Source organism: Drosophila takahashii, chromosome X (assembly GCF_030179915.1).
Source record: "Drosophila takahashii strain IR98-3 E-12201 chromosome X, DtakHiC1v2, whole genome shotgun sequence".
Taxonomy (NCBI): domain Eukaryota; kingdom Metazoa; phylum Arthropoda; class Insecta; order Diptera; family Drosophilidae; genus Drosophila; species Drosophila takahashii.
Genome location: NC_091683.1, coordinates 9,735,002 through 9,762,854, shown reverse-complemented (window position 1 = coordinate 9,762,854; position 27,853 = coordinate 9,735,002). Strand labels below are relative to the sequence as shown.

Here is a 27,853-nt window from a genome sequence, read left to right as displayed (position 1 = left end):
AAACTTATGTATTTAATAACTTATTGCTATGGTTTTACTATAAAATTAAAGAACTAGAAAAATTAGTCTGAAAAATACCTATTTAAGGTCAAAGTCATAATACTATATTAGGAATAATTCATATATTTTTACAGATTTAGAAAAATTAGACCTATTTTAGGTAAAAATCAGATTACTATATAAGGAATGTGTCTCCGCTTTTAGGTACAATCTATCGATAGTGTGACCCATAACTCCTAAACTATTTTTAAAAAGTAGCGATATTCGCTACGTCAGGTGACCAAACTATCGCGTGTAAAACTATCGATACATTGATATTTTGATTTACCTCTTACATCCCTGGCAAAAGCGAGAAAAACGAAAAAGCGGAAAAAGGCGATCGGCAAACAGTGCGAAAAAAAAAGTTGGGCGGCAAAAAGCGGGCCACCAGGCAGAGGCAAAGCGAAGAGGCGAAGAACCCAGTCGAAGGGGCCACAAAATAGGCGATTCCAAATCCCCAACTGGCCGGACCAAATGCGATAAAAATAGCCGCATCCAGAGCTTCTTGCAGAATCCGCAGAACGAAACGAAGAATTCTTCGCAGAGAACGGAACGCCGGGAGAAAGTGGCGTAGAGGAGAGGAGAGGAGAGGAGGAGGATCTATGATATATGATATATATAGGTTATAGGATATATAAGGATAGCTCAGAATGTCGCGACGTCCGCGCCTCTCGCCCTTTTCCATTTCCAAGGAACCGGAGCCAGCCATGTAAGTAATCCCCGCTAGAAATCTTCATAATATATCGTATATCATTTATCATATCATATTTAGAGTGCCGCCACGCAACCTGGACTCGCGGGCCACCATCCAGATCGGCGAGCAGACCTTCGACATCGACGCCGACAGCCTGGAGAAGATCTGCGATCTGGGACGCGGCGCCTATGGGATTGTGGAGAAGATGCGCCACCGGCAGACCGACACGGTGCTCGCCGTCAAGCGAATCCCAATGACGGTGAACATACGCGAACAGCATCGCCTCGTCATGGATCTGGACATCTCGATGAGGTCCAGCGACTGTCCTTATACGGTGCATTTCTATGGGGCCATGTACCGCGAGGGCGACGTCTGGATCTGCATGGAGGTGATGAGCACCAGCCTGGACAAGTTCTATCCGAAGGTCTTCCGCCACGATCTCCGCATGGAGGAGAGCGTCCTGGGCAAGGTCAGTAATAATCATTTATTTATATAGTAATTTATTTATTTTTCATAATTTATATATTAAAATTAATTTATAATAATAATGATAATTATAATAATTTATTTATATAATAATTAATTTATTTTTCATAATTTATATATATTACAATTTATTTATATGTGCAATTCTCTGGGGATGTTAACCAAGCCAAATTTCTATATGATTTTGCATTGATATTTGATTCTAGTTAGATGGATCCTTAACTAAGCTAAGTAATTTGAGTATCCTTGGATAATTCTTTTGATTATTTTTTCGTATTTTTTAAAGTGACTTAAACTGTTTTTTTTGACGTTAAGGTTACAGAAAAACCACCTAAGAAAATGACGGAAAAAACTGGCGAATGCCAATAATAAAATAACCCCTTAATATTTTAATAACCAAACCAAATACATTTTAAAGAAGAAAGAACAAGGAACACTATGAAATTAAGTGCATTAAAATAGTCCTTCACGTTTCGTTACAATCGAAAGTTAAGCAGGAAGTCAAAAAAGTCACTTCTTTTGCTTATATTTCTTAAAAAAGAAATATAAATATATAGTCAGTCCTAGCACATATTTTAGTGCTAATCAAGACCTTTAATTTGAGCCTAGTGCTAAAAGAAAAGAAGTACTGGAAGATGGTTTTTTTCACCTGCAGAGAATTGCCCATATTTTATAATTTATTACAATTTATTTATATATATTAAAACTACTCCCCAGATCGCCATGAGCGTGGTCAGTGCGCTGCACTATCTGCACGCCCAGCTGAAGGTCATCCATCGGGACGTGAAGCCCTCGAACATACTGATCAACCGGGCCGGCCAGGTCAAGATCTGTGACTTTGGCATCTCAGGTGAGGAAATTCCCTCTCCCTTTGATCTCGTTTCCCTTTAATCTTGCGTCTGCTTTTAAAGGCTACCTGGTGGACTCCATTGCCAAGACCATCGATGCCGGCTGCAAGCCTTACATGGCACCCGAACGCATCGATCCACAAGGAAATCCGGCGCAGTATGACATCCGGTCGGATGTTTGGTCGCTGGGCATCAGCATGATCGAAATGGCCACCGGCCGCTACCCGTACGACAATTGGCGGACGCCCTTCGAGCAGCTGCGCCAGGTGAGTGGCTTTAGGGATCTAGGGAACTAGTTTATAGGGATTTTCTCCCTTGAATCTCTACTCTTTCATGGGAAAACACAGCTGATTGGCTTGGGAATTGGTTTAGTCATTTTGTGGTTAAAAAAAAGCCTTGATTTTACGAATAATGAGTCCTATGCTATCACGTTCTTCACCACAGTTCGATTCGAAATCTCTTATCTGTCCCGGGAAATTCCAAACCAGATGGAATTTTAGAAAATACAAAAAAGGCTTTATTTATAAACCTAAAAAAGAATTTCCTCCATTAAAATCATTAAAAAATAATACATAACTTTATATAACTCTGAACGGCTTATTATATATCTAGGTAGCTATGAATAACCTATAGTTCCCCTAAGAATGATAGGAAAACTAATAGAAAACAAATAATAGCTTCGTTGTTTTTGATTATATTATTTTCTACTCTGGTTAGAAATTTAAGAATTTTGAATTATAAGTAAATCAGACAACTTAATCATATATTATATGATATATAAATAACAGGATAACCTAACCTAAGTTAGCTTTATTTTCTTGTTAATTAATAACGTTGGGAACCAACTTGCATTGCATAATTTATTTTGCTGGCCCACAAGTAACTTATTAGCAAGGCTAATTAAAAGTATAGACATTTGTTTTCAAATAATTTGCAATTTTCTTGATTTTAATATCAATAAGCTATTTTGTTAAGCTGTTGTTCCTATTTATAAGAAAATACAAATTCCAAAAATAATTAGTAATTAAAATTTTAATAATTTAATATTAATAAAATGTAATAATATAAATTTATTTCATCATTTTTCATTTTTCAGGTGGTTGAGGACGATCCGCCGCGTCTGCCGGCGGGCACGTTCTCGCCGGAGTTCGAGGACTTCATCGCCGTCAGCCTGCAGAAGGAGTACATGGAGCGGCCCAACTACGAGCAGCTGCTCAAGCACAGCTTCATTGTGGAGCACCTGCAGCGCAACACGGACATCTCGGAGTTCGTGGCCAGGATACTGGATTTGCCCGACAACCAGCCGGCGCAGTAGGCGAATGGTTAATGGTTAACCCATGGCGCCCCCTTAACCCCCTTGAGCCGTGCCCGTGTAAATTGCCGCCGTCTTCTTCTAGCATGCATTTCGTACATGTTGTGTGTGTCTGTGTCCCCGTCTGCGTGCCAGCAAAAAACAAAGGAAAACAAATCAAATATATATATGAAGGAAAAGCAACAGCAACAGCAATCTAAAGATTCAACAAATGGAAACAGCATAATTATTAATTTAAGTGAGAAGCAAACAAGATAACCGATACTAGCAAACCTGCAACATGCTAACTTCGCCTTGCAACGCTCAAAAATGGATAACCGAACCGTGCCTCCCCAGCTGGCGATGCGATGCTGCTGTCTTAAGAAAATAATAATACCATTTTAATATATATTTTTAAAAAATAATAGCTTAGTCAACGAGAAACAAGAACAGAACCGAACAGAACAGCAAGCAAACAATGAATGTAAAAACGTACTAAACTTAAATCATAAATTGTAAACTTTTTGAACACCAAAATAGCCGAACAGAAAGTGTAATGGTAATTATAATTGTTTAACAAATATATATTACGTGAAATAGCTAATTATTGTTGAAGTTTCCATGGCTATTTGTTTAAGAATGGGAATAATCTTTTTTTTTTAATAATTTATAGAACATGTAAAATTTCAAAAAAAATAGCAGTCTATTGTGAATGCAACGATGCATCGAATGCAATCCATCCCTTGGCCGTGAAATATCGTTATATCGATACATTTTCAGCTGTTGTGTGCAGTTTTTGCACTTGCAGTGACGTAGAGAAGGGGGATCAATTTTAATCTGATATAGCAAGTTTACAATATTCGGGAAAAAAAATTTAATTTAATTGTAAAAAAGTTTAAGAAAAGCTGTAGGGAATTTAACAAACAAATTATTTTTGCAGAAAAAATTCAAGGGGGAATTGAATTTATAGCGCTTTTAATGACAAATTTGATTAGAAATTCTGGAGTAGGCCTATAAAATTCTATAATGTTCCCAAATTAATGTGTTTCTATACCAAATAAGTTTTTGTATCGAAGTTTCTTTGTGTGAGGACCCCTCGCAAAGCATTTTTACATACTTCCCTGTTTTCGCCTTGCTGTTGCTTTGTGATAAGGTTTGTTTGGATTTGGAGGCATTTACTTCGATATTTCTGGGACCCATCCCTAGCGACCGGTCATAAAACTCTGCTAATCTGGCCGACTGGGTGAACCATTCAATCCGACGATTAGATTGCTTGTGAAATGGGCGGTGCACGGAACCTTTTGTTGCTCTCCTCGTCGCGTTTGTACGGCTATGGATATTTGGAGCACGCGCGTGGCCAGCTGGAGGATCTCTTCAAGAGGTAATTGTTTGGAGAATGGGTTGTAATTAGATAGGGTGACAATATATTGTAAATAATAATTTACATTTTTAAAGTCATTTTAACTAAAATTATCTTAAATGGAAGAAATACGTACATATGTAGGTAAATTTAACTAAATTGATATTCATATGTAGGTATTACTAAATACTATCCAATAATTAATGAAGTTATTAAGATGTAGCAATAAACAAAAACAATTGGAAACATAAATAAGTAAATAAAATCTTTAATTTTAATTTTCTTAAATAAAAAAACATTATTTTGTCCAAGGCAAAACTAATTGTTAAAATAAGCAACGTCATTCCAGAAAATCTTAAAGTAAACGCTTATAAAAAATGCTAGAATCGAACAATATATTTTTTTTAATTTTCAATTTCATATTTCAAACAGTTTATACCATAAAATCTTAAAGTAAACGCTTATAAAAAATGCTACAATTGCACAATATATTTTTTTAAATTTTCAATTTCATACTTCGACGATATATTTTTGTATATATATTTATTCTACTATTATTATTTTATAGTGCCAACGTGAAGACGGTGCTCTTTGTGCCCTACGCTCTGCGGGATCACGACAAGTACACGGCCACCGTGCGGGATGCCCTGGAGCCGTGGGGCTACCAAGTGGAGGGGCTGCACACGAAACAGGATCGAGAGGAGGCTCTGAAGGAGGCGCAGGCCATCTTCGTGGGCGGCGGCAACACCTTCGTCCTGCTGCGCACCCTCTACGAGCTGAAGCTGATCGATCCCATCCGGGAACTGGTCCTCCGGCGCGGACTGCCCTATGTGGGCAGCAGTGCGGGCACCAATGTGGCCACCCGGTCCATCCACACCACCAACGACATGCCGGTGGCCTATCCGCCGACCTTCGAGGCCCTGGCCCTCGTGCCCTTCAACATCAATCCGCACTATCTGGATCCGGAGGCGGGCAGCCATCACAAGGGCGAGACGCGGGACGAGCGGATCGAGGAGTTCGTGGCCTACCACCGTCTTCCCGTCCTGGGTCTTCGCGAGGGCACCAGTGTCCGGGTTGAGGGCCAGAAGGCCACGCTCCTCGGCGATCGCAATGCCAAGCTCTTCAAGGCGTAAGTTGATATATGGGTTCCATATTAGTTCGTAATATATTTTAAAGAAATTTCGCACCTTTCCTACTTAAAATTAAATTTCTAAATGCCAAGCTCTTCACGGCGTAAGTTGATATATGGGTTCTATAATAATTCGTAATATATTGTAAAGACATTTCGCATTTTTCCTACTTAAAATTAAATTTTTAAACATCTCAATTAAAATTTGATATTATATTATTTTTTATCAACATATTATTTAAAACATTGTTCGTTGGGTTAAGATCGCAATGCCAAGCTCTTTAAGGCTAAGTTCATATATATGGGTTTTTCTTATTTAAAATTAAATTTCTAAACATCTCATTCAAAATTTGATATTACCTATTAATTTCTTTGTATTAACATATTATTTAAAACATTGATCGTTGAGTGTAAATAAGTTTCTTATGGTTTTTATGGACTAAAGCTCTTAACATCAAAATTGTCATATTATTTCATATATACATTTCTATACATCTCATTAACAGTTTAAAACTAACTATTAATTTCTTTATATTAACATATTATTTAAAACATTGTTCGTTGAGTCAAGACAAAAAGATTTAAGCTTTTAACATTGAAATTGTCATATAATTTCTTATAAACATTTCTATACATCTCATTAAAGGTTTAATATTACCTATTCATTTCTTTATATTAACATATTATTTAAAACATTTTTCGTTGAGTTTAAATAAGATTCTTATGGTTTTTTAAAAACTATAGCTTTCAACTCTAAAATTCTTACAAAATTACAGAAATAAAATCTGAATTAAATTATTAAAATAATATATAATAGACAAAATCTATAAATGCAATATTATCACGTTCCAAATATTTATTAATAATATATTATTATTTCAGTGATGGCGGCGCCGAAGAACTAACTCCCCAAGCGGATCTCAGCTTCCTGCTGCACAAATAAGAATAAATCCAACCCAAAACAATCCAGTTGAAGAAAAAAGAAAACATTTAAATTTATTGTACATATGCACATACATAATTTGTATTATTCTGCAATAACAACAATTCCTACACGTAAACAGTACAGATACAGTAACTTTACTCTATGACTAAATGTAAAAAAAAGGTTTTTTTTGGGGACAAGGGAAGGGAGGAGGAGGACTTCTCCTGGCGAGTGTATTTCTATAATAATTTGTTTAATAAATTAATCGGATTTCCCCTCGTAATCGTAATGATAAGAATTTGACTGGCAGACTTCTTATTCGATGCTAAAACTGATGTGCTGGCAAATGGTCAAGTGTAGAAACCTACAGTAAATATCGGCTAAGGGAAACTGGCAAGCACTTAACAATATTCATTTTAAAATATCCATTCTTTTTTGTTTATTTACAAAGATTATTTACTAAATTGGAATAAACAAATCGTATCAATACTTTTTCGTTTTAAAAGCAAATTGCTGGCAAATTTAATATTTATTAATATTTATTAATATTTTCCCTTAGCTGATATAATTAGTTTTTTACATCTTAAGTTTAGTTTTTATGTAAGAGGAACAAGGTCCAAGTAAGCACTCCCTAATTTAGACCAGCTTTTGTATAATATTTCCGTTTATTTGGCACACCGTTTTTTGAGAGAGCCCATTTATAGGGATTGTAACACTTTGAGGCAAGGCGGCATCTGGTTATTTTGTCGTACAGCCACATCGTTCGTTTCACTTAGGCGCTATAACACTTAGCTTAACTAGTCATTTAAATAGGAGTCAATAGGAAACACTAATAGAGATATGTGTAGTATTTACATGCGAAAATTGACAAATTGAAAGCTGAAAATCGAATGTCTGTTGAATGGCCCCTACATTTTGTTCCTACATTTAACTACTGACTAATTGCTGTCTACCATTTTGAGCATTGAAAGTTTCACTTTAAAGCAAGCAACAACGGGAATTGCCTAGGCCTAAACACTAAGTGGTGATTGAGATAGGTCCGCTACAGGTTTACCTATATACGTGGGTCCCAAAGTTTCCCTTTTTTTGGGTGCGAGTATAAGAGTTGGCATTAGTCCTGTATAAGATCTATTCGACACATGCAGTCGCAGTCGCAGTCATTCACTTCGTTCACTTCAGTCACACATGGAAATATTTTAAAAAGGAACTGATGATATTACAGGCAGGAGCAGCAGCTGAATTCCAGCAGGGATCCCTGCTTTTAACTATTTACTATTTGTGCAGAATACTTTTGTCCTCGTAGCGAATGATGGCGTCGCCGATCTGCTTGCGGGACGCCAAATGGATGCACTGCTCCCGGCCGCACTGCTCCGGCTGGCTGTCCGGCAGGGATCCTCCGCGGGCCAGGTGGTTCCGCACATCCTGGCCGAAGCGCAGATTCGGCTCCACGCCGCGCAGTATGTGCACCGAGTGCTGCGCCGCCACGAACATGTCCAGGATGCTCTCCACGCCCGCCGGCCGCCTCTCCTCGCCGCCGGACTGCAGCAGCAGCTGGTCGATGTCCAGGTCGCTGCGGATGATCGGCAGTCCCTGCGGATGCAGCAGCTTGCGGGCTGCGAAGGGGAAAAGATCGGAGGAACGATGAGTAATCAGATAACCCTCTTTTGAGTTCATTTAAGGTTCACTAAGGTTTTTAAATTGATTTTTAACTTATTATACCTCAATTAGGCTTCAAAATAAATCAGTCAAAAATCTTTATCATTCTTTCTTACTTTAAATTTAAATAAATAATATTTAGGTATATATTTAAGTTAATTAATTGTAGCCAGAAAGCAATTATCCATTGCCAATAAATAAATAACAAAATTTTTTGAGATTTTGGTACATAGAAAAATAAATAAAATATTATTTCATATCAATTAAAAGCCGATGTGAAATTTATGATTCAAACATATCAATTTGATATGGTAACATATCAGTTATTTCATAAAAGTTATAGAATTGCTATTTTAAGATACCAAATATAGTACTTTTTGAACAAATATTGTTAAGTTAAAATATATAATATCAAAATGATGAAGTTGATCTTTAAAAAATATTAAATTGACCTGCACATATCAATCCTATATTTTTTTCAATAGTTTTTTGTGTACAGCATAGCATAGCTACTCCTTATATAAACCAATCCCAAATTCCTACCCTCGCACTCACCCTGGACATAATCCCGGCTGTAGAAGGCGATCACGTCGTGGTTGTGGCGATCGAAGTACCCGCTGCTCTGGCTGACGTCGCAGGTGTCGCACTCGCGGCAGAACTGCGCCCAGCGGCAGGGGTACATTTGGAAGCCGATCGGTGCGTACACCTGGAAGCCCTGGATCGTGTTCATGCGCACGCGATTGAGGAAGTCGGCCTTGAAGAGCATGCCGGGCGTGGCCAGCAGGACGAGGGATTCGAGGCCCAGCTTGGGCAGGGCCAAATCCGCCACCACCAGGCTGAGCAGCTGGCGTGGGCCGTACATGGAGGCGTGGAGCAGCCAGGCCTGCGAGTCCACCGGTTCGCTCAGCTGCTCCGGCAGACGGATGGACACCCAGGCGATCCTCGAGCCGTCCGTCTTGTACTTGGAGGACAAATCCAGGGCCAGCGTCTTCAGAGCCTTAAAGGGATCCTCGTCGCCCTTGCTGGGCGAATCTAGGCGGTACATGAAGATCTGCGGGGTAAAACAGGATTTGTTAGAGATATATAAATCTATATTATAATTATGCTACCAAATTTAGTAGTTTTTGAACAAATATTGTTAAATAAAAATATATAATATCAAAACGATCAAGTTGATCTTTAAAAAATATATATAAAAAATATATATAAAAAATATATATAAAAAATATATATAAAAAATATATATTAAAACCTGTACATTTTATTTTTTGGCCATTTTTCGTAAAATTTTATGAAATTTGCGAAATTTTTATTTTTCCAATAACACCCGGAAAGTGTCATGGATTTTATTCTTATTTTGTTATCTGTTCAAAACAGTTTGTATTTTTGGTGTAGGACCATTTTTAGCCAAGTTACAGCAAAAAAACAAAAAGAAAAAAATTCAAATTTTTACCAAAAACCCAGATTCTAATTTTGCAAATATATAATTTAAAAATGATCAAGTTGATCTTTAAAAAATATAAAATTGACCTGCACATATCACTATGATCTTGTTTTCTGTGTATAGCATAACAAGATAAACATAATCTATTTAAATATCAAAATGATATGAATAACTTGATCTTTAAAAAATATAAAATTGACCTGCTCATATCAATCTGATCTTTTTCTGTGTATATAATCCCCGTGATCTCACCAGCAGCAGGAAGGTGTTGTCCTGGTTCTGCATGCATATCCTTTCGTACTGCTCCACAAACTGCACAGCATCCGGCACTTGATGCTCAAAGGCGGGCACCAACATGGCAATCCGCGTGCTCTCCGTCACATATGGCGAGGGAACCACCTCCACGCGACCCAGGGGCTTCACCACCTCGAAGCTCTTGACCACCAGCCGGCGACTCCGGCCCGAACCCTCCTGCAGGCTGAGATGCAGCTGGTAGTCCATGCCCCGCGTGGCATCGAACTTTCTGTAGGCACTGTGCAGGCTGTGGTAGCTGAGCCGCGGATGCTTGAGCGACGCATACTGCAGGGCTATCTCCAGGACCTTGGCAAAGTCCAGTGCCTCGATCCGCGACAGCGGGGCCACCGCGTGCTCCGCATTGCCGTGCGGCAGGAAGCTGTGCGTCCCGTTCAGCAGCTGCCACGTGAGGATGTCGTGGCGCGTCTCCGGCGCACTCGGCGGCGGCACGCCCAGCGGCCAGCGGATCTCCAGGATCTTGTTCGAGATGCTCCCGTTGGCGATGCGGTACGACTTCTGCTCCAGCGCATAGCCACGCTCCTGCACCTTCTCCAGGTGGTGCTGGGAAAAATATAGGGGTATTTTTAGTAAAAATTTGATTGAATAGAGAAATTGTTTTAAATTTTTTACACATTTTTATCTGTCTCTTATTATATCTATTTTTATTTAACGATTACTGGAGGAATTTTATTAAAAAATAAAATATTCAAAATCTAACTTTAATATTTAACATTTTAAAATTGAATTTTTTTTAATAATTAACTTTTATAGGCTCAAATTATATAAAATATTGGTGATAATATAAAGTAAGTAATTTATTCTACCGATATGTTAATCGAGATTTAAGGCGATATTTTCGATACATTTTTGATCAAATCTGAAATATATACTTAATTAGAGCAGTAAAATATCTTATCGGTATCATACAGATAAGTAATAATATAAATGTAAGTAATTCATTCTACCGTTATGTTATAGAGATTTAAGTCGATATTTTCGATACACTTTCGATAAAATCTGGAAACCTACATATATATTAACAAATTCCTTATTGTTAAGAGTTATCATACTAAATTAGAGCAGTAAAAAATCATACAGATATTTAAAATTGATATATATCTCACCTTGGAGTAGTAGGCGTGCAGGCGGTAGAAGTCCTCTGGCATCTGGACGGGATACACGGTGCTGGCATTGCGGAAGGCCTCCTCCTTGGCCAATTCGCTGAAGTCGCGATGACGGCGGCCCGGCGCATCCAAGGCGTAGCTATATTGCCGCATGCCCTGCAAGGCAATAAAGATACAGATAAATATAGATGGAGTTGGCCATGGTCAAGGTCAAGTTCAGGGCCAACGATTCAACGGTTCCGTGGAATGGAAGTCGGACTGGGGATCCCACGGCTGCAGGCTGCCACATGCTCGCCTCAAGCGATCCCTTTTACGATCCATAAAAAAAAAGCCACAACCGAGCATAATTAAATTAACAATGTCGCGCTAATGGAACAAAGATCGCCCATTCGATGGCGGATTTGCTCATATCTTTGGCCCATTCCCATTCTGTGCATTATTTCGCATTCGCAGCATTTTTAATTGGACCGCGCACATTAATCAATTCCCCAGCAAAATGTGCAGCTTTTGATGATGCCGTTAAGCAAACTCCTTAGGCCAGTTAATTAAGCGAAAACACCCCGGCAAACACACTTGCATATCTCCGCTTTTGTTTAGACAGCTGCAGTCGAAATAAAAACATTAAGTACGTCGTCTACAATGAACGATAATTATACGATACAATTAAATAATCGACTAAAAATAAAAACATCGATATTATCGATAATAAATTGAAATTAAATAAGTAAATTGAAATTAATAATACAAAAGAAAAAACCAAAATCCCCAATTTCCAAAATAAAACAAAACAGTTTTTTCGCTAAAACAAAGCAGTTTTTTCGATATAACAAAGCAAATACTGATTCAAAGTATGGAATGTCATACCTTTCTGAACTCGTTATCAAATTTTCTAACGATTAGCATTTAAACCTTGACAATTTATTTATTTTTAATTTTTCGCAAAAAAATCATGGGGTACCCCCTTTTAAAAAAATTGAAAATTTGCGAAATTTTTATTTTTCCAAGATCACCCGGAAAGTGTCATGGATTTACTTCTTATTTTGTTATCTGTTCAAAACAGTTTGTATTTTTGGTGTAGGACCATTTTTAGCCAAGTTACAGCAAAAAAACAAAAAGAAAAAATTCAAATTTTTACCAAAAACCGAGATTCTAATTTTGCACAAAAAATAATTCGTTTTTTGACCGTAACAATGGAAGTATTGGTCCAATACAATATTTTTTAACTTTTTTCTTAATGTTGAAACCACATTCTATGGGTCTCTAAGGAAGTTGACATACAAAACTTTAATAAACAAATGATTTTAGCTAAAACATACAAGTTATAGCTCGAACTTTCGGTGGTACATTTACCTATAACTGTATGCTGATGTGCAGAGACCACACATAGGACATAAATCATTCCATGCTGCCCCACCGCATAAATAAACGCAAATCCAAACAAACCCATCGAAATCAAACGAACGCGAAACTAACATCTCAACGGAAAAAGTTCCATTTACTCGCGGCTCTTCGACTGTTTATGCCAAAACTAAACTGCGTGTTCATATAAATAGAGCAATAATCAGAAATGATAATGAGTAAGACACACCCACCTGAGATTTGGATTAAAGGAAGTACAGTGTTTATATGGAATTTTGAACCTATTTTTGTTTTAACTTCTAAATTTTACAATAATCACCAGGAATTATAATCTATCGACTTGGATACATAAATTTAAAATATAAAATACAACTAAAATACTTGTTTAAACCAAAAAAAAACTATATTTTATTTAAATATTCTTTTATATTTACAAGTGGAAGATAAAACAACTTAAGAATTGAAGAAGTTGCTCTCAAACTGTCACGACGCCCAGTGCCACGCCCCCTTACGCACACTTAATCGACGGCAAAGAGATTCTTTTGTTGCTACTTGGAAATTAAATAAACTGAACTGTGTTGTCCATCAACTGAGAAATTCTGGTCTTGCTCTGAATTTGGTTGCTCATCTGCTCTTTGCGATGCGAGTTTGTTTGCTTGGCCAGTGGCGTGCGAACAAAGAGGTTTAAGGGGGTTACAAAAATTAATTAAAGTTTAAAGATAAGTGAAAAAAATACATATACATATAAATATATTTTTATAAATATTTTTCGCTTTTAGTTTTTAAATATCGATTTCGATCTGGTAAAAACAAAAACCTCATTTCAAAACCCTAATACTGTAATATCACTATTTTTATACCCTACAAATTTTCTGAATTTAAGTATCCCCGTTTTAAAAACCCATGTACGCCACTGTCTTGCTTGTTGTTGGAGCTAAACTCTTTTTTCATTTTCTTTGGCTTTTCAGGGTCACTATTCATCAGTGTTGGTGTTGAGTTTTCAGAAAGAACCAAATCAGCTTCAGTCATTATTATACAATGGCATACTCTTTAGTATAATTGTTTAAGTTTTTCTATACATCAATCTGATTTACTGTAGGTACATATAGAAAAAGTCTATACTGTTCGAGAAAAAATCTCAATTGAACTATATTTTTCTTTGGCCAAAGATTGAGATATATTTCTCTATGTAAAAAATGCTTTAAATAAATAAAACGACATATGTATAGTGCATACAGATTTCGCGACAAAAAATAATTGAAAAGCACAAAATGCTGGCGGCAAATTAATTGAAGCCCATACAATTTATTCTCGAATCACTGGGCACATTTGGGAATAAATTGTGCTGGTTTTGTTTTAAATCTTTTCATTGCTGAGTTTTCCAGAATAATAATCAAAAGTTTTCTTTTTGATTTAATATTACAATTTTAAATAATTAATAAATAATAAATTAATTAGTGTATAAACTGAGTAGTCCTTTTAAAATGAAGGTTACTAATAACTATTATTTTCCGTGCCTGGCGAAAACATTTTAAATTATTCCAAAAATAGTTAAGTCTTTATTTGTTAAGTGTTTACTACCTAAAAAAATTCCTAAACATTTAAATATTCTAAATAATATTTAAAAATGTTTTAAATTTCGGTAAAGCTATTTTTTTGCCATTTTAAAGCCATTACTATATTTTTTCCTGCCTTTTGCGGCTGGGATTAGTCGGTATTGGTCGGGCGGACTCACCTGAAAGCTCTCCTGGCATCCGGCCACCCGACTGGCGTACTTGACGCACCGCCCGATGTTGACGCTGTGGTCGCTGGTGCTTCCGATGCGGACGCAGCGCTCCAGGTTGTTGCGCATCTTGCGGATGACGCTGCTGCTGAGCAGGATGCCCGCCTCCAGGGAGCAGTAGTTGCGATCGCTGGCCCCGGGAGCCTCATCCTCCGGCGGCTGGTCGTCCATCGAGGCACTGTTGCCACCGGGCGGAGGATCCAACCCAATGCGGGCACCACCCATGTAGAGGTCAAAGGTGATGCTCATGTGGTAGAGCAGCTTCACCAGCTTGCGGGCATCCACGTAGACGGTGTCTGGGACCAGCAGGAAGTAGTCGTACTCGTCCAGATAATTATCCGCTATGTACTTGACCACATGGAAGGGACGGCGGCTCTCCCGCGTGTCCGTGAAGCCCACGATGTTCTTCAGCTTGTAGTTGGTCTTCACGCTGTCCGCGTAGATGAAGAACTTGATCTTGTTCACCAGGTGGGCGGTGGTGCGGTTGAAGGCCGTCGCAAAGGTGTTGATGTGCTCCTGCGAGGTCATCACCCCGATGAAGAGCTTCTCGCGGATCCCCAGCTCCGAGGAGTAGTAGCGCGGGCGAATCACATTTTTCACCTGCAATTTAAAATAAAATATTGGGATTTTTTTTAAATAATTATCGTATAGAAAAGCCCAAATTATTTATAAAATAGAATTATTTAATTTAATTTAATTTTGCTTATAGTTTGTAATCATTAATAATATTAGGTTAGTTTACTGTAATATCAAATCTATAAATTTCATATAATATTACATTTTTAATTTATTTTCTTTTTATTTATTCATTTATTTTCTCAACAATTAGCATTAAATAAATATTTGCTTTTGTAATCGTAGGAATCAAATGCCTAGATCACTAACCTCACCATTTCCGGGAATCGTATTCATAACTCAACTATGCGATCTTGAAAATGATCTACAATGATTTAGGGTGAAAAATTCCTGATATCTAAGTAGATCGATCTTGGGATCTTTAATTACCAAACATGGTACGTGACTTTGTCTGGGAGGCTGGTTTATTTATAAACCCAACGGCATTCCCCGAATCAATATGGGATATGGTATAGTTATGCATAAAGGCAGGTATGTAGTTCCATCTAGAGATAAAGTCTCATTATTCACCCGACTATTTTTAACTTCTGACATGCACTCAAGCCAATAAAAGTGCGTTAAGGGTCTAGTATCTGTATCTGCCCAATTACATCTATTCCACCACGCTTAAGTACTCGAAAAGACAGGCCGGACTGCCTCGTAAACCCGAAACTCTTTCAAGTGGCTCGGTTCCATTTTTCTCTGCCCACTTGAGGCTAAGTTTTAATTCTTATTTTTACGATTAGATGACTGTTCAAAGTTTGGCACTGTGACGAGGAATGCCCCGTCGAAAGGCAATTTTATCCACTATCTTGTTATTTTTCTTGTGATCAGGTATGACTGAGCTAAAAAAAAATTATTATTACCGATTGCGTTTCTCGGAATGCCTGCGAAACGATGATAATAATGTCAGGTCATGGATTTAATACCATGTGATTTTAAAAGTTGACAACTAGATTCTCCGGGGACGTCGAATGGAATACTTATTATTATTTATTATGTCTTAGGAGAAGCATGTGACTTGTTTTATTCGGGTTAGTTAACTTATTAGCTATGTGAATAAAAAGGAAAAATTGATAAGAAATACTTGCTAATTAAATTAAACTAAAAATCATTTAATCATTTTTCTGTTGCAGTCGTTAAATGTTTAGTATTTTTACTACTGTTTGCATTGAAATAAAATGTATTTTTAAGTATTGACTTCCATTAGGCTGTAAACAAATGCTCATTAGATTTATAGCACCAAATATTTAATGGTTTTGCTGGGAAATTTTAATGGATTACTACCAAGTATTGGCGGAATTCCGAAGAATTGAAATGTTTTAAAGACCTACTGTACAGGGTAATTTGGGAAAGAAACAATAGAAATAGGTAAACACACTTCATTTAGCTTTAGTATTTAAGTGGTCGTTTTCAGCCGCCCTTCGAAATTTGCATACATGCAACTGACTGAGTAATTTATGGCACTGACCATCTTAACCCACTGTTGACCCAAAGAGATGCGTGCAAGGCGGTCCCTCCTCCATTGGATCCACCTCGATTTCCCCCTGAACTCGTTGAGTAAACAATTGCCGGTTGTGCAAGCACTTTGGACCAACTCGCCGGGTTATTTTTTTTGTGTCCAGGTAAATGTGCAGTTTACAGGAATTATGGCTAATTAAAAATCATTCTTAATAGATTTTTAATAACGGCAAACAAGCTGTTTGCTGCCGTATTTATATGGCATCGTAAAGCGAACAGAGTGGCCAGGGTCACTTTCGATGGGTATTACTTCATGATTTTATTTTTCAAGCACCCCAGGAATACGAGGGGTATTTCTTTACTTTCTAGAATCTTAAAAAATATACTAAAGTTTAAGTTTTTTAATGTTTTTAAATTTTATTATTTTTTTTTAAATTATTTTTTAGTAGTTATTATTTAAAAAGTGCAGGTGGTATGATATAATACTAGAAAATAATACAGAATATTTGACAATACAATGATACAAATATTTTATTTTACGGAGATACAAAGTGTTTGTTTATATAATTAAGTATTGGTTAATACTTTTTATTTGTTGATAAGTTGAGTTTGGCACAGTCCTTGGATCGAATGGATCTCAAGTGGCTAGCGAATCTGAAGGTGAAAACCAGAGAAGTGGGGATGCGGAATATAGTTGCTAGCTCGATGAGCAAATACACTCGTCTGCGGCAACAATTAGCAGTAAGCACCTTAATAAATACATATAATAATAGTAAGAAATAAGCACAGAAAAAAATAGTTTAAACTTGTCATTTGTTTAAACAATCTATAATATGATATTAAATATTACAGAAAATATTATTATTATTTATTAATATTAATACGCGAAAAGAGTGTTATGCATTATTTGCTCATAACTTTTTATTGAGTCATTCGATTTAAAAAATGTCTACAAATTTAGTTAGTTAGCTTGATGTGGACATATGCACCCAGTTTTAAAGCCCAGTTTTTCTTTCTGTGGGCGAGCGAGCAATCAAAGTCGCGTTAGAGGCGGCGATCGAGAGAAGCAATTTCAATTTCAGTTTCGATTTAATTGAATTGCGGGCAATGCAATGCAGTGGCGAGTATCTTTATGCAATCGCTGCCCACTTAATGGGTCCATGTGGCGCTTTAATTACCACGCTGGGGTCACAGCTTGATCCGTCGATCGGTGGATTGGTTCAAGATCTGACCTTGCGCCAATACCACAGATATAAACCCAACATATTGAGGTACCCACCTATTCGTACGTATATATATAATCTAAGAAGACGGAACGCACACGCACATTTGCCAATCATCAAATGTGTAAATATCGCCGAAAGATAAACCACGGGTAAAAATAACAGCGAAAAAAAAACACAACATCCAAATGGTCGAGATGAGATCGGCTGAGATCGCTCTCGAGTTTTGTGTTTGTTCGCTTGGATATTTTGTAGCGCTTTTGGGTAAATAAAAATGCTTTTCTAAATATGAATGATGCATGGGAAATTCAATGAATAAACTTTTTTCAAGAAATCACCATCAAAACAGTGGTCGCTGTGAGTTAACACATTCTGTTGTTTTAATAAAACAGAAAAGGAAAGATTTATAAAATGTTTTGCAGAAATCCAAAATAGGATTCAAATTTAATATAATTTGCTTATACAACTTTCAAGATATCATAATTATAAAACTGTAATCTGAGTTTAATTTTTAAGATCACAATAAATTTATTTTTATTTCAATGTTAATTTTAGAAAAATATTTATTCCAAGACACATTTTTAAAATATTTATTATTATTTATTATCATCAATATCATTATATATTTATTTAAATTAGTCAGTTTTTCCGCAAGCTGATTCCTTTTAGCGATCACTGTACAGGCTATGTATAGCAGTTCCTAAAAACTTGTCGGCTTTTAACAATTCGGTAACAAGGCCGTGCCAGGCGAATATGTGATTCACTAAAAGGTTTGTTCACCTGAACAATGAGTTCGCATCTTTGATCCAAATTCCACATAAACGAATCGCCAATATAGTGAAATATCCCCCCGGATAGATCGAGAAAATCTTTTTTTGGGGCACGTGGGCCACAGATAAGAAATGCGCTCCCAACAACCTTGTGACGTAATTATGACAACAACGGAAGTGAGCCAAAGAGTTAAGAGGAGAATTTATTGACGACCAGAACGAAAGGCAATGGAGCCAACTGGCTAACCTGCTTATCGATGGGGCCTTCTTATCAGTAGATATGGCTAAGACGACGTCACCACGCCAACGAATGGGAATTGGAATGGGAACAAAAGCCATTTTCAATTTCATTTTCCATTCCGAAAATTTAATTAAAGATAGGAACTTTTTCGTTTGTTTGTTTGTTTACTCGGTGGCATGCAGTAAAGGCAGCTCTTTCGTCAGAGAAATAAAAAATAGCGCCATGACAATTATTGTAAACCCCACCCCATCAAAGATATATAGATTGTGATATATAGGGATTTGGTTCAATATCAAGCTTACAAATAAATTAATTTGAAGGGAAAAACATATATAAATTTAATCACTAATAGAAAATATTAATATTATATTTCTGACAATATAGAATTTATTATAATCTTTTTCTGTAAAGTTTCATGTCTTAAAGAAAATAGTTTATGGCTTTAAACAAGCAATATTTTCCATCATAAATTCAGTGGCTTCGCTTGGAAGCATAAATATTAAATTATAATATTTACAAGCAGCCGAAATCAACTTTGAAATATATGGCCGCAACTCAAATTTTGTTTATCATTGCCAACGCACAACAGAGAAATCCATTGAGTCCCTGGCAAAACAATAAAGAACCCTTGTGAAAATATTCAAGAACTTAAGAGTATTAACCGAGAAAATATTACAGACATTGGAATCACTTTGCAATATCGACGAATATTGCTTTAAATTTCGGCTCGATGACTCAGGAAGTGGGTTAAACTTGAACTTAGGACGCGATAAAATGTTTACAGTGATTATATGGCGTCGGCATTTGAGTGTAATAAATCTCCAGATAGCCAGCGAGGTGTATTATTTTATATGGCCCACTACTTAGGGTGTGTTTGCCTTTTTAAGCAAAGTGTAATGAGCCGAATGGATGACATCTGGAGATTTAATACACCCAGAAAAAAAAGACCGAAAAAATCTAAGACCGAATTTCTTACATTACTACCGTTTTGTTCTTTTATTTTTTTAAGACCATATTCTTATATTGATACCAAAGGGTATTGATTTAAGACCAGTAAATTTAGATTTAAGTTGAACTTATGCACGCGCGCGAAGCACGGTGCGATGGCCCAGTTGGTAAGGCGTCTGCCTCTGATGCGAGAGGACCCCGGTTCAAAAACCGGATAAGTCAAAGTAAGTAAAAAGTTTTTCAAATGTATTTCAATTAATATTTCCTTAATAACTTTGAGAACAAAAATGTATTTAAAAAGTTAAGTTGTTAATTTACTAATTACAAAAAAAAAAAGTTGTGTTGTGAGCGGGAATTGAACCTTGTACCCCCAATTACAAAATAATACCAGAATCCAGCACCTTGGCCCCTGGGCCATGGCCTTATTATTTCCTTCTATGGCAGAATGCTTACAGGAGCATTCAAAGAAATTTATTTTTGTACTAAAAATAAATTTAAATTTAAGTACGTTTTGTTCTTAGAGTAAGAACAGCGGTCTTAAAAATCCGTTCTTAAAATAATACCATAAATTCTTATAATGATACCAAACGGTATAAAGCTATTTTTGAGACTCAAACAGACACGTTTTCAGACACAATCAGAACAATTTTTTCCCTGAGTGTACGGGGCTAAGCAAATATAGACCTAATAAATATAAATCAAATATTTTGAGAGCGATTACAAGTAGTAAGCTTTGTTTATAATCATGATTTCCTTCCTTTTTTACTTATTTACAACTATTTTTGAGCTTTTCATAGAAGCACAAGTGAATCATTAACTCAACGATCGATTAATTGATATGATATTGATGCCTATAAATGATTTAATTACCGTACTAGACTATTTAATTGCGAATTAATTGAACTGTATTATATTATATTTAAAGTTATAAATGACATACAAAATTAGGAAACATCTTTTTAATTGTTAGGAAAATACTTGAAATGTTGTTCAAAAATCCATTTCAAGTGAGCTGAAAATTGTGTTTAATTTACAAATTGTCATGGTTCTTTTTTTATACCCTCAAACCAATCGACTTCCTAAAGACGTCAATGAACCGCATTTAAAGTCAATTATTTAAATTAACAGATCAGCTCTATTGGTTGCCCCTTGGTAATTGATTCAATTATGAATGGAATCGCAAGTGGATTGTAATTATACGTTAGTAGTTTTAATAGCTCAAATGAACTGATTTTAGTATCGATAAATCAATTTAAATTTGTCTACATTAAATATATTTTTAACTAGAGATTTTCTTATAAATAAACTGATTAGTTTTAGATTTCAGATAGAGGTCTTAAAGATCCGATCTAAAATTGATTGGCTAATCCAAAGACGACACCTTTCGACATCAAAATGAAAAATATTCGCTGTGCCCGGAGACATTTGGCATACGGATCAGGTACATATATATATGCCATATATATAGACATTTGGAAATCTCGGCTGTAGCTTTTCCACATGTCCAGCAGAGCTGCTGTGCAGCTGCAAATTGTATTGGATTGGACAGAAATCTTAATTGGGACAAGTGCGCCGTCGACCAGACACACCGACTTTTTCTAACGCCCGCGGGGGAGGAATACTCATAGACTATATAGACTATATAGACTCTATATACCGTAGGCCTCATCGTCTAGTCTCCGGGGCTTATGGCAATTTATTGGGGCCGGCAAACTGTATCGCAACTGTACAGTCTGCCTCCGAATAAATGCCTCGAACCTCAGACTTCAGACCGGAAATGCGACGCGCTTTTCAATTAAGCCCCAGCCAAGATGTTACCATTCAGATCTGAACGATCTGTGCGATCTGAGCGATCTGGGTGAGTTGAAATGTGGCAAATGTGGGAATGCCCCATAAAAACTCCACCCATGGAGACCACATCCCGCTGCTTCTGTTCGTTATTATGACTGACTTTGGTGATTAGATCATGGAAAACTTAATTCGAGCCTCTGCTAATAGCATAAGTTAGATTTAAATTATATTAATTAAGCGAATGCCTGCTCAATTTGCGTAATTATAAGACAGCTTTAATACGTGGCTTGCGGGTTTGAACTTAAAAGTATACAAAATTAATAGAGTATGGTAGCTTCTAAATATATTCTAATAAATTTGTACTTCATTTTTTGTCAACTTCTTATTAAAGTCTTAACTTTATAGATTACAAAATAATTAATCGATATTTTGAATAGATTTAAATTTACATTTAGTAATTACATTAAAAGCACTTTCAATAAACTATTTTACAAACATTTTCTATCTGATCTCTCGAGGATCTTCCTCTACATAGATAACCTATTTACACGTCACAAATCCTTATCATATAGACAACACTTCTATATTATCAAGTTGCAATTGTTTGATTATATAATCGGGGGGAAACAATTGCTATTTTGTGTCATTCTTGTTTTAGCCTTTATCTTTATAGATTCAAGATTATCATATCTTGGGTCTCATAGAGCAATTGAGTCACAAGGATTACCAATTGAGTGGCAGAATTTGCCAACTGGGAGATACAGTCTTATAGTTATCGGATCAGTTTTAGCTTCTGATTTCGGGGGGCTTCGCTTTCGGATTCGGTTTCGTTTTCGTTTTCAATTAGAATCTTGCGCAACTTCTAGAGCCGATAAGGGGTTATATTTATAGACCTAGGTGCTTCGCTGATAAGTGGGGGGCCCATGAAAACCGAAACCCAAACCGATTATTCGAAGGGGCAACGAATCTTTATTCAGTACACATGGGGAAAATTAGAAAATGCGGATTTTAGTGGTCCATTTCGAGTGCTTCACTTGCCGGAATGCATGCCGGAGCCCATGTACTTGTCGAACAGATAGTCACCCACATCCGTCTGGGCCTTTTCCAATTGGCAGATGTAGTCGGCCAGGATTTTCTGGCCGTCGACCTGCTCCTGCAGGAAGTTCGCCTCGATGAAGTCGCACAGATTGGGATCCGATTCCTTTCCGGCCAGCGAGTGCAGATCCAGCAGATGCCGGTTGACCTCCAGTTCCATTTTCAGAGCCACCTTCAGGGCATCCAGGCTGCTGGCGAAACAGGGCTGCGGCTCTGGTACACTGCTCAAAACGATGAGACCGCCCCGCTTGTTCATGTACTTCATGATTTTCTCCGCGTGCTCCCGCTCCTCGGCGCTCGACTTGAGAAAAAATCCATGCAGTCCCGGGGAACTGATATCCGAACGATCGAAATGGTAGGCCTACGGGGATTAAATATAGTATTTATATAGCCTATTGTACGCCTGCAGTATTTTGTATCCACACAGCGAAGAAATATGTTAATTATTTATCAATTTAAAATAAAATTTTAAGATATACATTCGAATTTATAAGGCTTTAAAAGTAGGTATAATTATTTAATATAATTCTTTTATTTATTTCAATATAAATACAATACTTATTTATATTAAAATAAAAAAAAAGTTAAAAGTTTAATACAAATTCAAAATAAATGTCAAGAAATACATTCGAATTTATAGGACTTTATAAAGTAGGTACATTTATTTAATTTTTTTTTATTTATAAAAGTAATGTATTTATATTGAAATAAATTAAAAGATCATTCTTATAATCTTGAAATAAACATATCATTTAAGATCTCATTTTAAATTTTTTATTATTTTTTGTATATATGTTGTGTTATATATTTTTTTTAACCTTTAAAATATTTCTATATTTTTCTTCACAAAATGTCCAAAGATAAGATATAATATCAACATCATTTGAATAACCAAAAATGATTTGGGATCTAAGATCTTTAAAATCCTCTAAATAACACAGATTTTTTCGCCATAACTGGGTGTTTTTTTTGCAAGATCTCCTTGCTACACCCAAGGACCTCTCACTCCAGGATCACTCACCATGGCCAGGTACTGGTGGCAGGCCTTCAACTCCATGTTGATCTGGTCGTTCAGCTTCTTCTCGCAACTTTTGGCGAAGTTCTGACGCATCAGCATGCACATGTGGCGCCCAATGTTGCGGGAGCACAACGCCATGTCTTTTCAATATATTTACTTTTTTTGTTTTTCGGAAATTTAGAAACCCCAACGATTTGAATTGAAAGCCAAAACACAAACAGTATGTCCGAATGCCAACTGGGTCGGTTTGGACAGGTGTCGAGAGATCCCCAGATCCCCAGATCTTCGACATCGATCATCGGGATCTCGGATCTCCCCGATCCAACGATCAAAAAAAAGAAGAAAATAAAAAAAGCCGTGGGTTGGAGTTCAAAGTGCTGCCGGCTCTGATTTCACTTAACTTCCACTTAGCAATAGTGTGTACACAATAGCACTCAGTACGTATGTACCGTATATAGGTATGTATATAAATATATAGGTACCTATATCTGTGTCCAGATATGTTTGCCTTAACTTCAACAAGTACACACGAACACGGACACACTAAGTAAACGCAGTTATTGTCTTTTATTAAGTGAATGGAAGACGACTTGTGTCCGAGTTTAGTATAATCTCGTTATACCCTTTCACAGGGTACTGACCTGTTTAGAACTGAGAATAAAGGTGGATATAACCGAATATTTAGGTCAGGGCTTAATTATTTTGTTACTTTTAATATCTCAAAAATCCCAGTAGTCCCGATAATAATAATAAATATAATGCGGATCCCAATTCTTATCTATAAGTTATTAGAAAATATTTTTAATCAATCGTCTATGTTTCCTGGGCATTTTTAAGAGGTTAAGGGAACTGGCAATTTGAAGATCAGAGATATAGGGTACAACAACTGACCCAACCTACCCTTACCTCACTACAAACATCCACTCATTACGCACATTAAAAGACCAACAAAGAAATGGTGACTCTTGAGCCATGTGCGCCTCATAAAAAGGCAATAATAAAGATATAAGTGAACATTTTCACCGACACACAAAAAACCGAACCGAAAAATAAAACACATAAGAGTTATGCAAATCATCGTTAAACTGGACAAAGGCAATTTCTTGACGGAGGTTTTAAAATAATATAGATTTCCATTGGTGACCTAAAAAGATTATTAATTTATAAAAATTGTTTTTATATTGTTTTTTGATAAACAAAATTTAACAATTATAAAAAAATGAGTTCATAATACGGTTCAATATAGAATGATTAAAATTATATTACATTTTTTTATTTTAATTTAAATTATTTTTGGTAATGCTACAGAATTTCTACAGAAACAAAATCCCCCAATAAAAACTCAGCTAATTTCAAATTCCCCTCGGGCAGACCCTTAAAGTTCAAATTGGGACATGTACGACAACTTCGGCGACACTTTTACATCACCTCCAAAATAATGGCAAAAATCCAGTTTGCGATGTCATAAAAACGTGCAACAAATTATTAACATTTTATTAAGCTGCGGCGTCACAAAAAATTATATACGTAGGTATATCCGACGTGTTAAACAAAACGCAAACGTCAGCATATGGAGTACAAAAAAAAGCCAACATAATTTGCTGAACATGAGGTCGAAAAAAGCGTATGCCATAAGAAAATATTTAATCGATTTGAATTGTTGTCGGGAGAATGCCCTTCCAAAGAGACTCTGAAAATGGGCAGGCAGTTTATCTATTAAATTTTGAAATTTGAAGAAAACTCTTAGATCTTTTGAATAATTTTTCAAATGAAATACAGTAATTTTTAAAGATTTTCTGTTAAAGTAATAATATTGAAATGATTATTTTGTAACTTTGGAATAACTTTGATATTTCTCAGAAAATATTTGCAAAATTTTTAAGAGTATTCCAAGCTCGACCTATTGAGAATATCACGTGTTTTTTCGCTCACATAGTTTAATTCAATAAATTGTGCTTTCGATCGGTGGGGATAATTCCAAATACAAACGAACGGTGTATCGGTTAACATTTCTTTACTTTTGCTGCGCCGGGTCATAATTCCCAATGCGTTTATTTATTTCAATTTAATTTACGAGCGGGCAGCCGATCGTCTGGAATTCACAGTCACAGTGCATTGAAAACTTGGAAAAGCGAGGCAGTGTGGCTATTTGAGAACTTTCCTTTCCACAAGTCACGCTAGAAGTTGAGCTTTGCAAAATATAAATAAATAATATAAATTAAAGAGTGGCAATTTGAGTTGTTGGTGTGCGACGAGTTGAGTTCACCGATAAGCGGAATAATTCAAGCCGAATAATATATGGGTATATATAGGGCGGCGGTCGAAAATGGCAGCAATATATAGTAGGCAGTGTGGAATGGGTCATTGCACCCGGGAAATACTTTAAACAATATGTGAAACAAATGCTCGGTGTTAATTGCACTGCTCGCTCGGAAACTATAACTGGTTGATTAAGAGGTTTCTCGGGAAGTTAGAAGAGTCGTTATGAGGCACACGTGTTGGAGAGGAGATTTAGGGAGATTTCTGCGACATGTGTGGTATTGAATATTTACCCTTAACAGTTGGAAACTGTTCTATAACTATTCTAGAAAAAAATATGTGATCTTAAGTTGAAATAGTCCATTAAATCAATTTTTTTTTAAGTTTTTTTTTAAGGATCTCTATTATTCCTAATTATAAGGTAAAGATTTCCTAAATTAGGGGTTTTTATTTTTTAGTAAATTAATTACAGAGACTTTTGAGATGGCTTTCGCTTTAATCAATCCTGAGCGAAGAAATTCTGGGTAGTCGAGTGAGGCGCTCCGGCGATAAGCAGGAAGGTCAATAAGCCTTATCAGCACTGTCCGATGGCCGATGCCTGATATACGAGACATGTGCCCGATGCCGCCGGACGACTAAACATTTGCATTTTATTTTTTTGGCTACCATTTCACAGAAAGCCGAGGAGGCGCCGCAAGTCGAAACAAGACTTTGTGGATGCGGATTTTTATTTACGTTTTTAATTTTAAGCCCATGACAAAAACCCATGTTCCGCAAAATTAAATCACATAAGTTTTAAATTGTCAAAATTCATTAGAAATTGCAAAGATCGAAAGATTGACAAAAAAAATAAACTTGTCAAAAATGTTAGAAATAATATTAATTATATTATTACATATATGCTCATGCGGAAATGGTAATGGCTTTTTTAAAGCACTTCTTTTTACCGTATATGAAGCAGGATGTAGGATAAATTTCTGCATCTGCAATTCAATATTTAATAAATTAATTTCTATTGGGAATAAAATTAAAAAAATATTTTCTGTTCAATTAAAGCATCTTTTCAAAGTTTAAATTAAATTTAATTATAAATTGTGTAATATGTTAAAAAGAATTTGTAAAATTACCTAACATTTCTACGGATATATTTAACTCAAGATTTTTACCAATTTTCATACAGTGAACACTTCTATTTTTAGCACACCTTTTTTTAGTCTCTTCTCCTTTTTTTTAGGACTGGGAACAGTTGACTTACCGGCTTTTTGGCCGCCAGCGGCTTGTTGATGAGGTTCAAATGGGGCTCGAACTCCTGGCCGAATCGCTCGATCAGCAGATTCTCGGCGGCCTCCTGGGGACACTCCTCCTGCTGCACCAGCTCCCAAATGTCCTGCGGAATGTAGAAGCTGAGCAGGAGGCCCAGGACCAGGCCGATGACAAAGTAGTGATTCCGATTCAAATTCGTAACGGGCCTCCGCATGTTTCTCGTTCCTGTTCCCACTTCCTATTTCTGCCCCCACTTGAACTTGACCGCCGGCTGTTCCCGTTCCTGCTTCTGTTTCTGTTCCCACCGCGTGCGAGCGAGACGGCCAATGACGAGGATGTGCGTGCGAGAGTGCGAGGGAGAGGGTGCGACTGGGAGTGTGCGAGAGAGAGCGAGAGCGCGGGAAACAGGAGCTGTTTTTTTTGTTTGACCAATTTGTCATTTGCACATTTTCGACCACTTGTTGCTGTTGCTTTCGCCTCTCTCTTCGTCTTTCTGCTTTCGTTTTACTTCTTAATTTGGCACCTTTTGCCGCTCTCTTTCTTCGGCACGCACTTCTTCGGCAGCTCTTTCATTTTCGATACATTTCACACACTAAAATCGCTTTTCTTTATTTACACCAATTGGCGGCAACAGGCGGCGGCAGGGCGAAAAAAAATAATAAAAAAATTCGAGCGCGAATCCGGCCCGGTTTTCCGCTTTTCCGCTGCGCGCTAAGTAAAAAAGTAAACAATCTTGC

General features: G+C 36.6%; 4 protein-coding genes and 1 long non-coding RNA gene across 5 annotated transcripts; 2 read left to right on the top strand and 3 right to left on the bottom strand.

Annotated features, from left to right (window-relative positions):
- The first annotated feature begins 320 nt into the window (after positions 1 to 320).
- On the top strand, positions 321 to 3,962 carry lic (dual specificity mitogen-activated protein kinase kinase lic). Its single transcript, XM_017157796.3, has 5 exons — positions 321 to 748; positions 812 to 1,202; positions 1,937 to 2,069; positions 2,131 to 2,333; positions 3,164 to 3,962. The coding sequence occupies exons 1-5, from the start codon at positions 690 to 692 to the stop codon at positions 3,380 to 3,382; spliced, it is 1,005 nt and encodes a 334-aa protein (XP_017013285.1). The 5' UTR covers positions 321 to 689; the 3' UTR covers positions 3,383 to 3,962.
- LOC138913874 (uncharacterized) lies at positions 3,602 to 4,616 on the bottom strand. Its single transcript, XR_011419749.1, has 2 exons — positions 4,476 to 4,616; positions 3,602 to 3,736 (listed from the first exon to the last, which is right to left on the bottom strand). It is a non-coding gene; the product is annotated as an uncharacterized lncRNA (long non-coding RNA).
- Positions 4,598 to 6,913, top strand: LOC108068288 (probable alpha-aspartyl dipeptidase). The gene is made up of 3 exons (XM_017157756.3): positions 4,598 to 4,739; positions 5,287 to 5,847; positions 6,730 to 6,913. The coding sequence occupies exons 1-3, from the start codon at positions 4,639 to 4,641 to the stop codon at positions 6,788 to 6,790; spliced, it is 723 nt and encodes a 240-aa protein (XP_017013245.2). The 5' UTR covers positions 4,598 to 4,638; the 3' UTR covers positions 6,791 to 6,913.
- Positions 6,818 to 27,853, bottom strand: Chpf (Chondroitin polymerizing factor). Its single transcript, XM_017157745.3, has 6 exons — positions 27,109 to 27,853; positions 14,385 to 15,032; positions 11,291 to 11,446; positions 10,125 to 10,727; positions 8,984 to 9,479; positions 6,818 to 8,385 (listed from the first exon to the last, which is right to left on the bottom strand). Exons 1-6 carry the CDS (start codon positions 27,328 to 27,330, stop codon positions 8,045 to 8,047), a joined length of 2,466 nt encoding a protein of 821 aa, XP_017013234.2. The 5' UTR covers positions 27,331 to 27,853; the 3' UTR covers positions 6,818 to 8,044.
- Fer3HCH (Ferritin 3 heavy chain homologue) lies at positions 22,428 to 23,830 on the bottom strand. The gene is made up of 2 exons (XM_017157767.3): positions 23,598 to 23,830; positions 22,428 to 22,937 (listed from the first exon to the last, which is right to left on the bottom strand). Exons 1-2 carry the CDS (start codon positions 23,730 to 23,732, stop codon positions 22,512 to 22,514), a joined length of 561 nt encoding a protein of 186 aa, XP_017013256.2. The 5' UTR covers positions 23,733 to 23,830; the 3' UTR covers positions 22,428 to 22,511.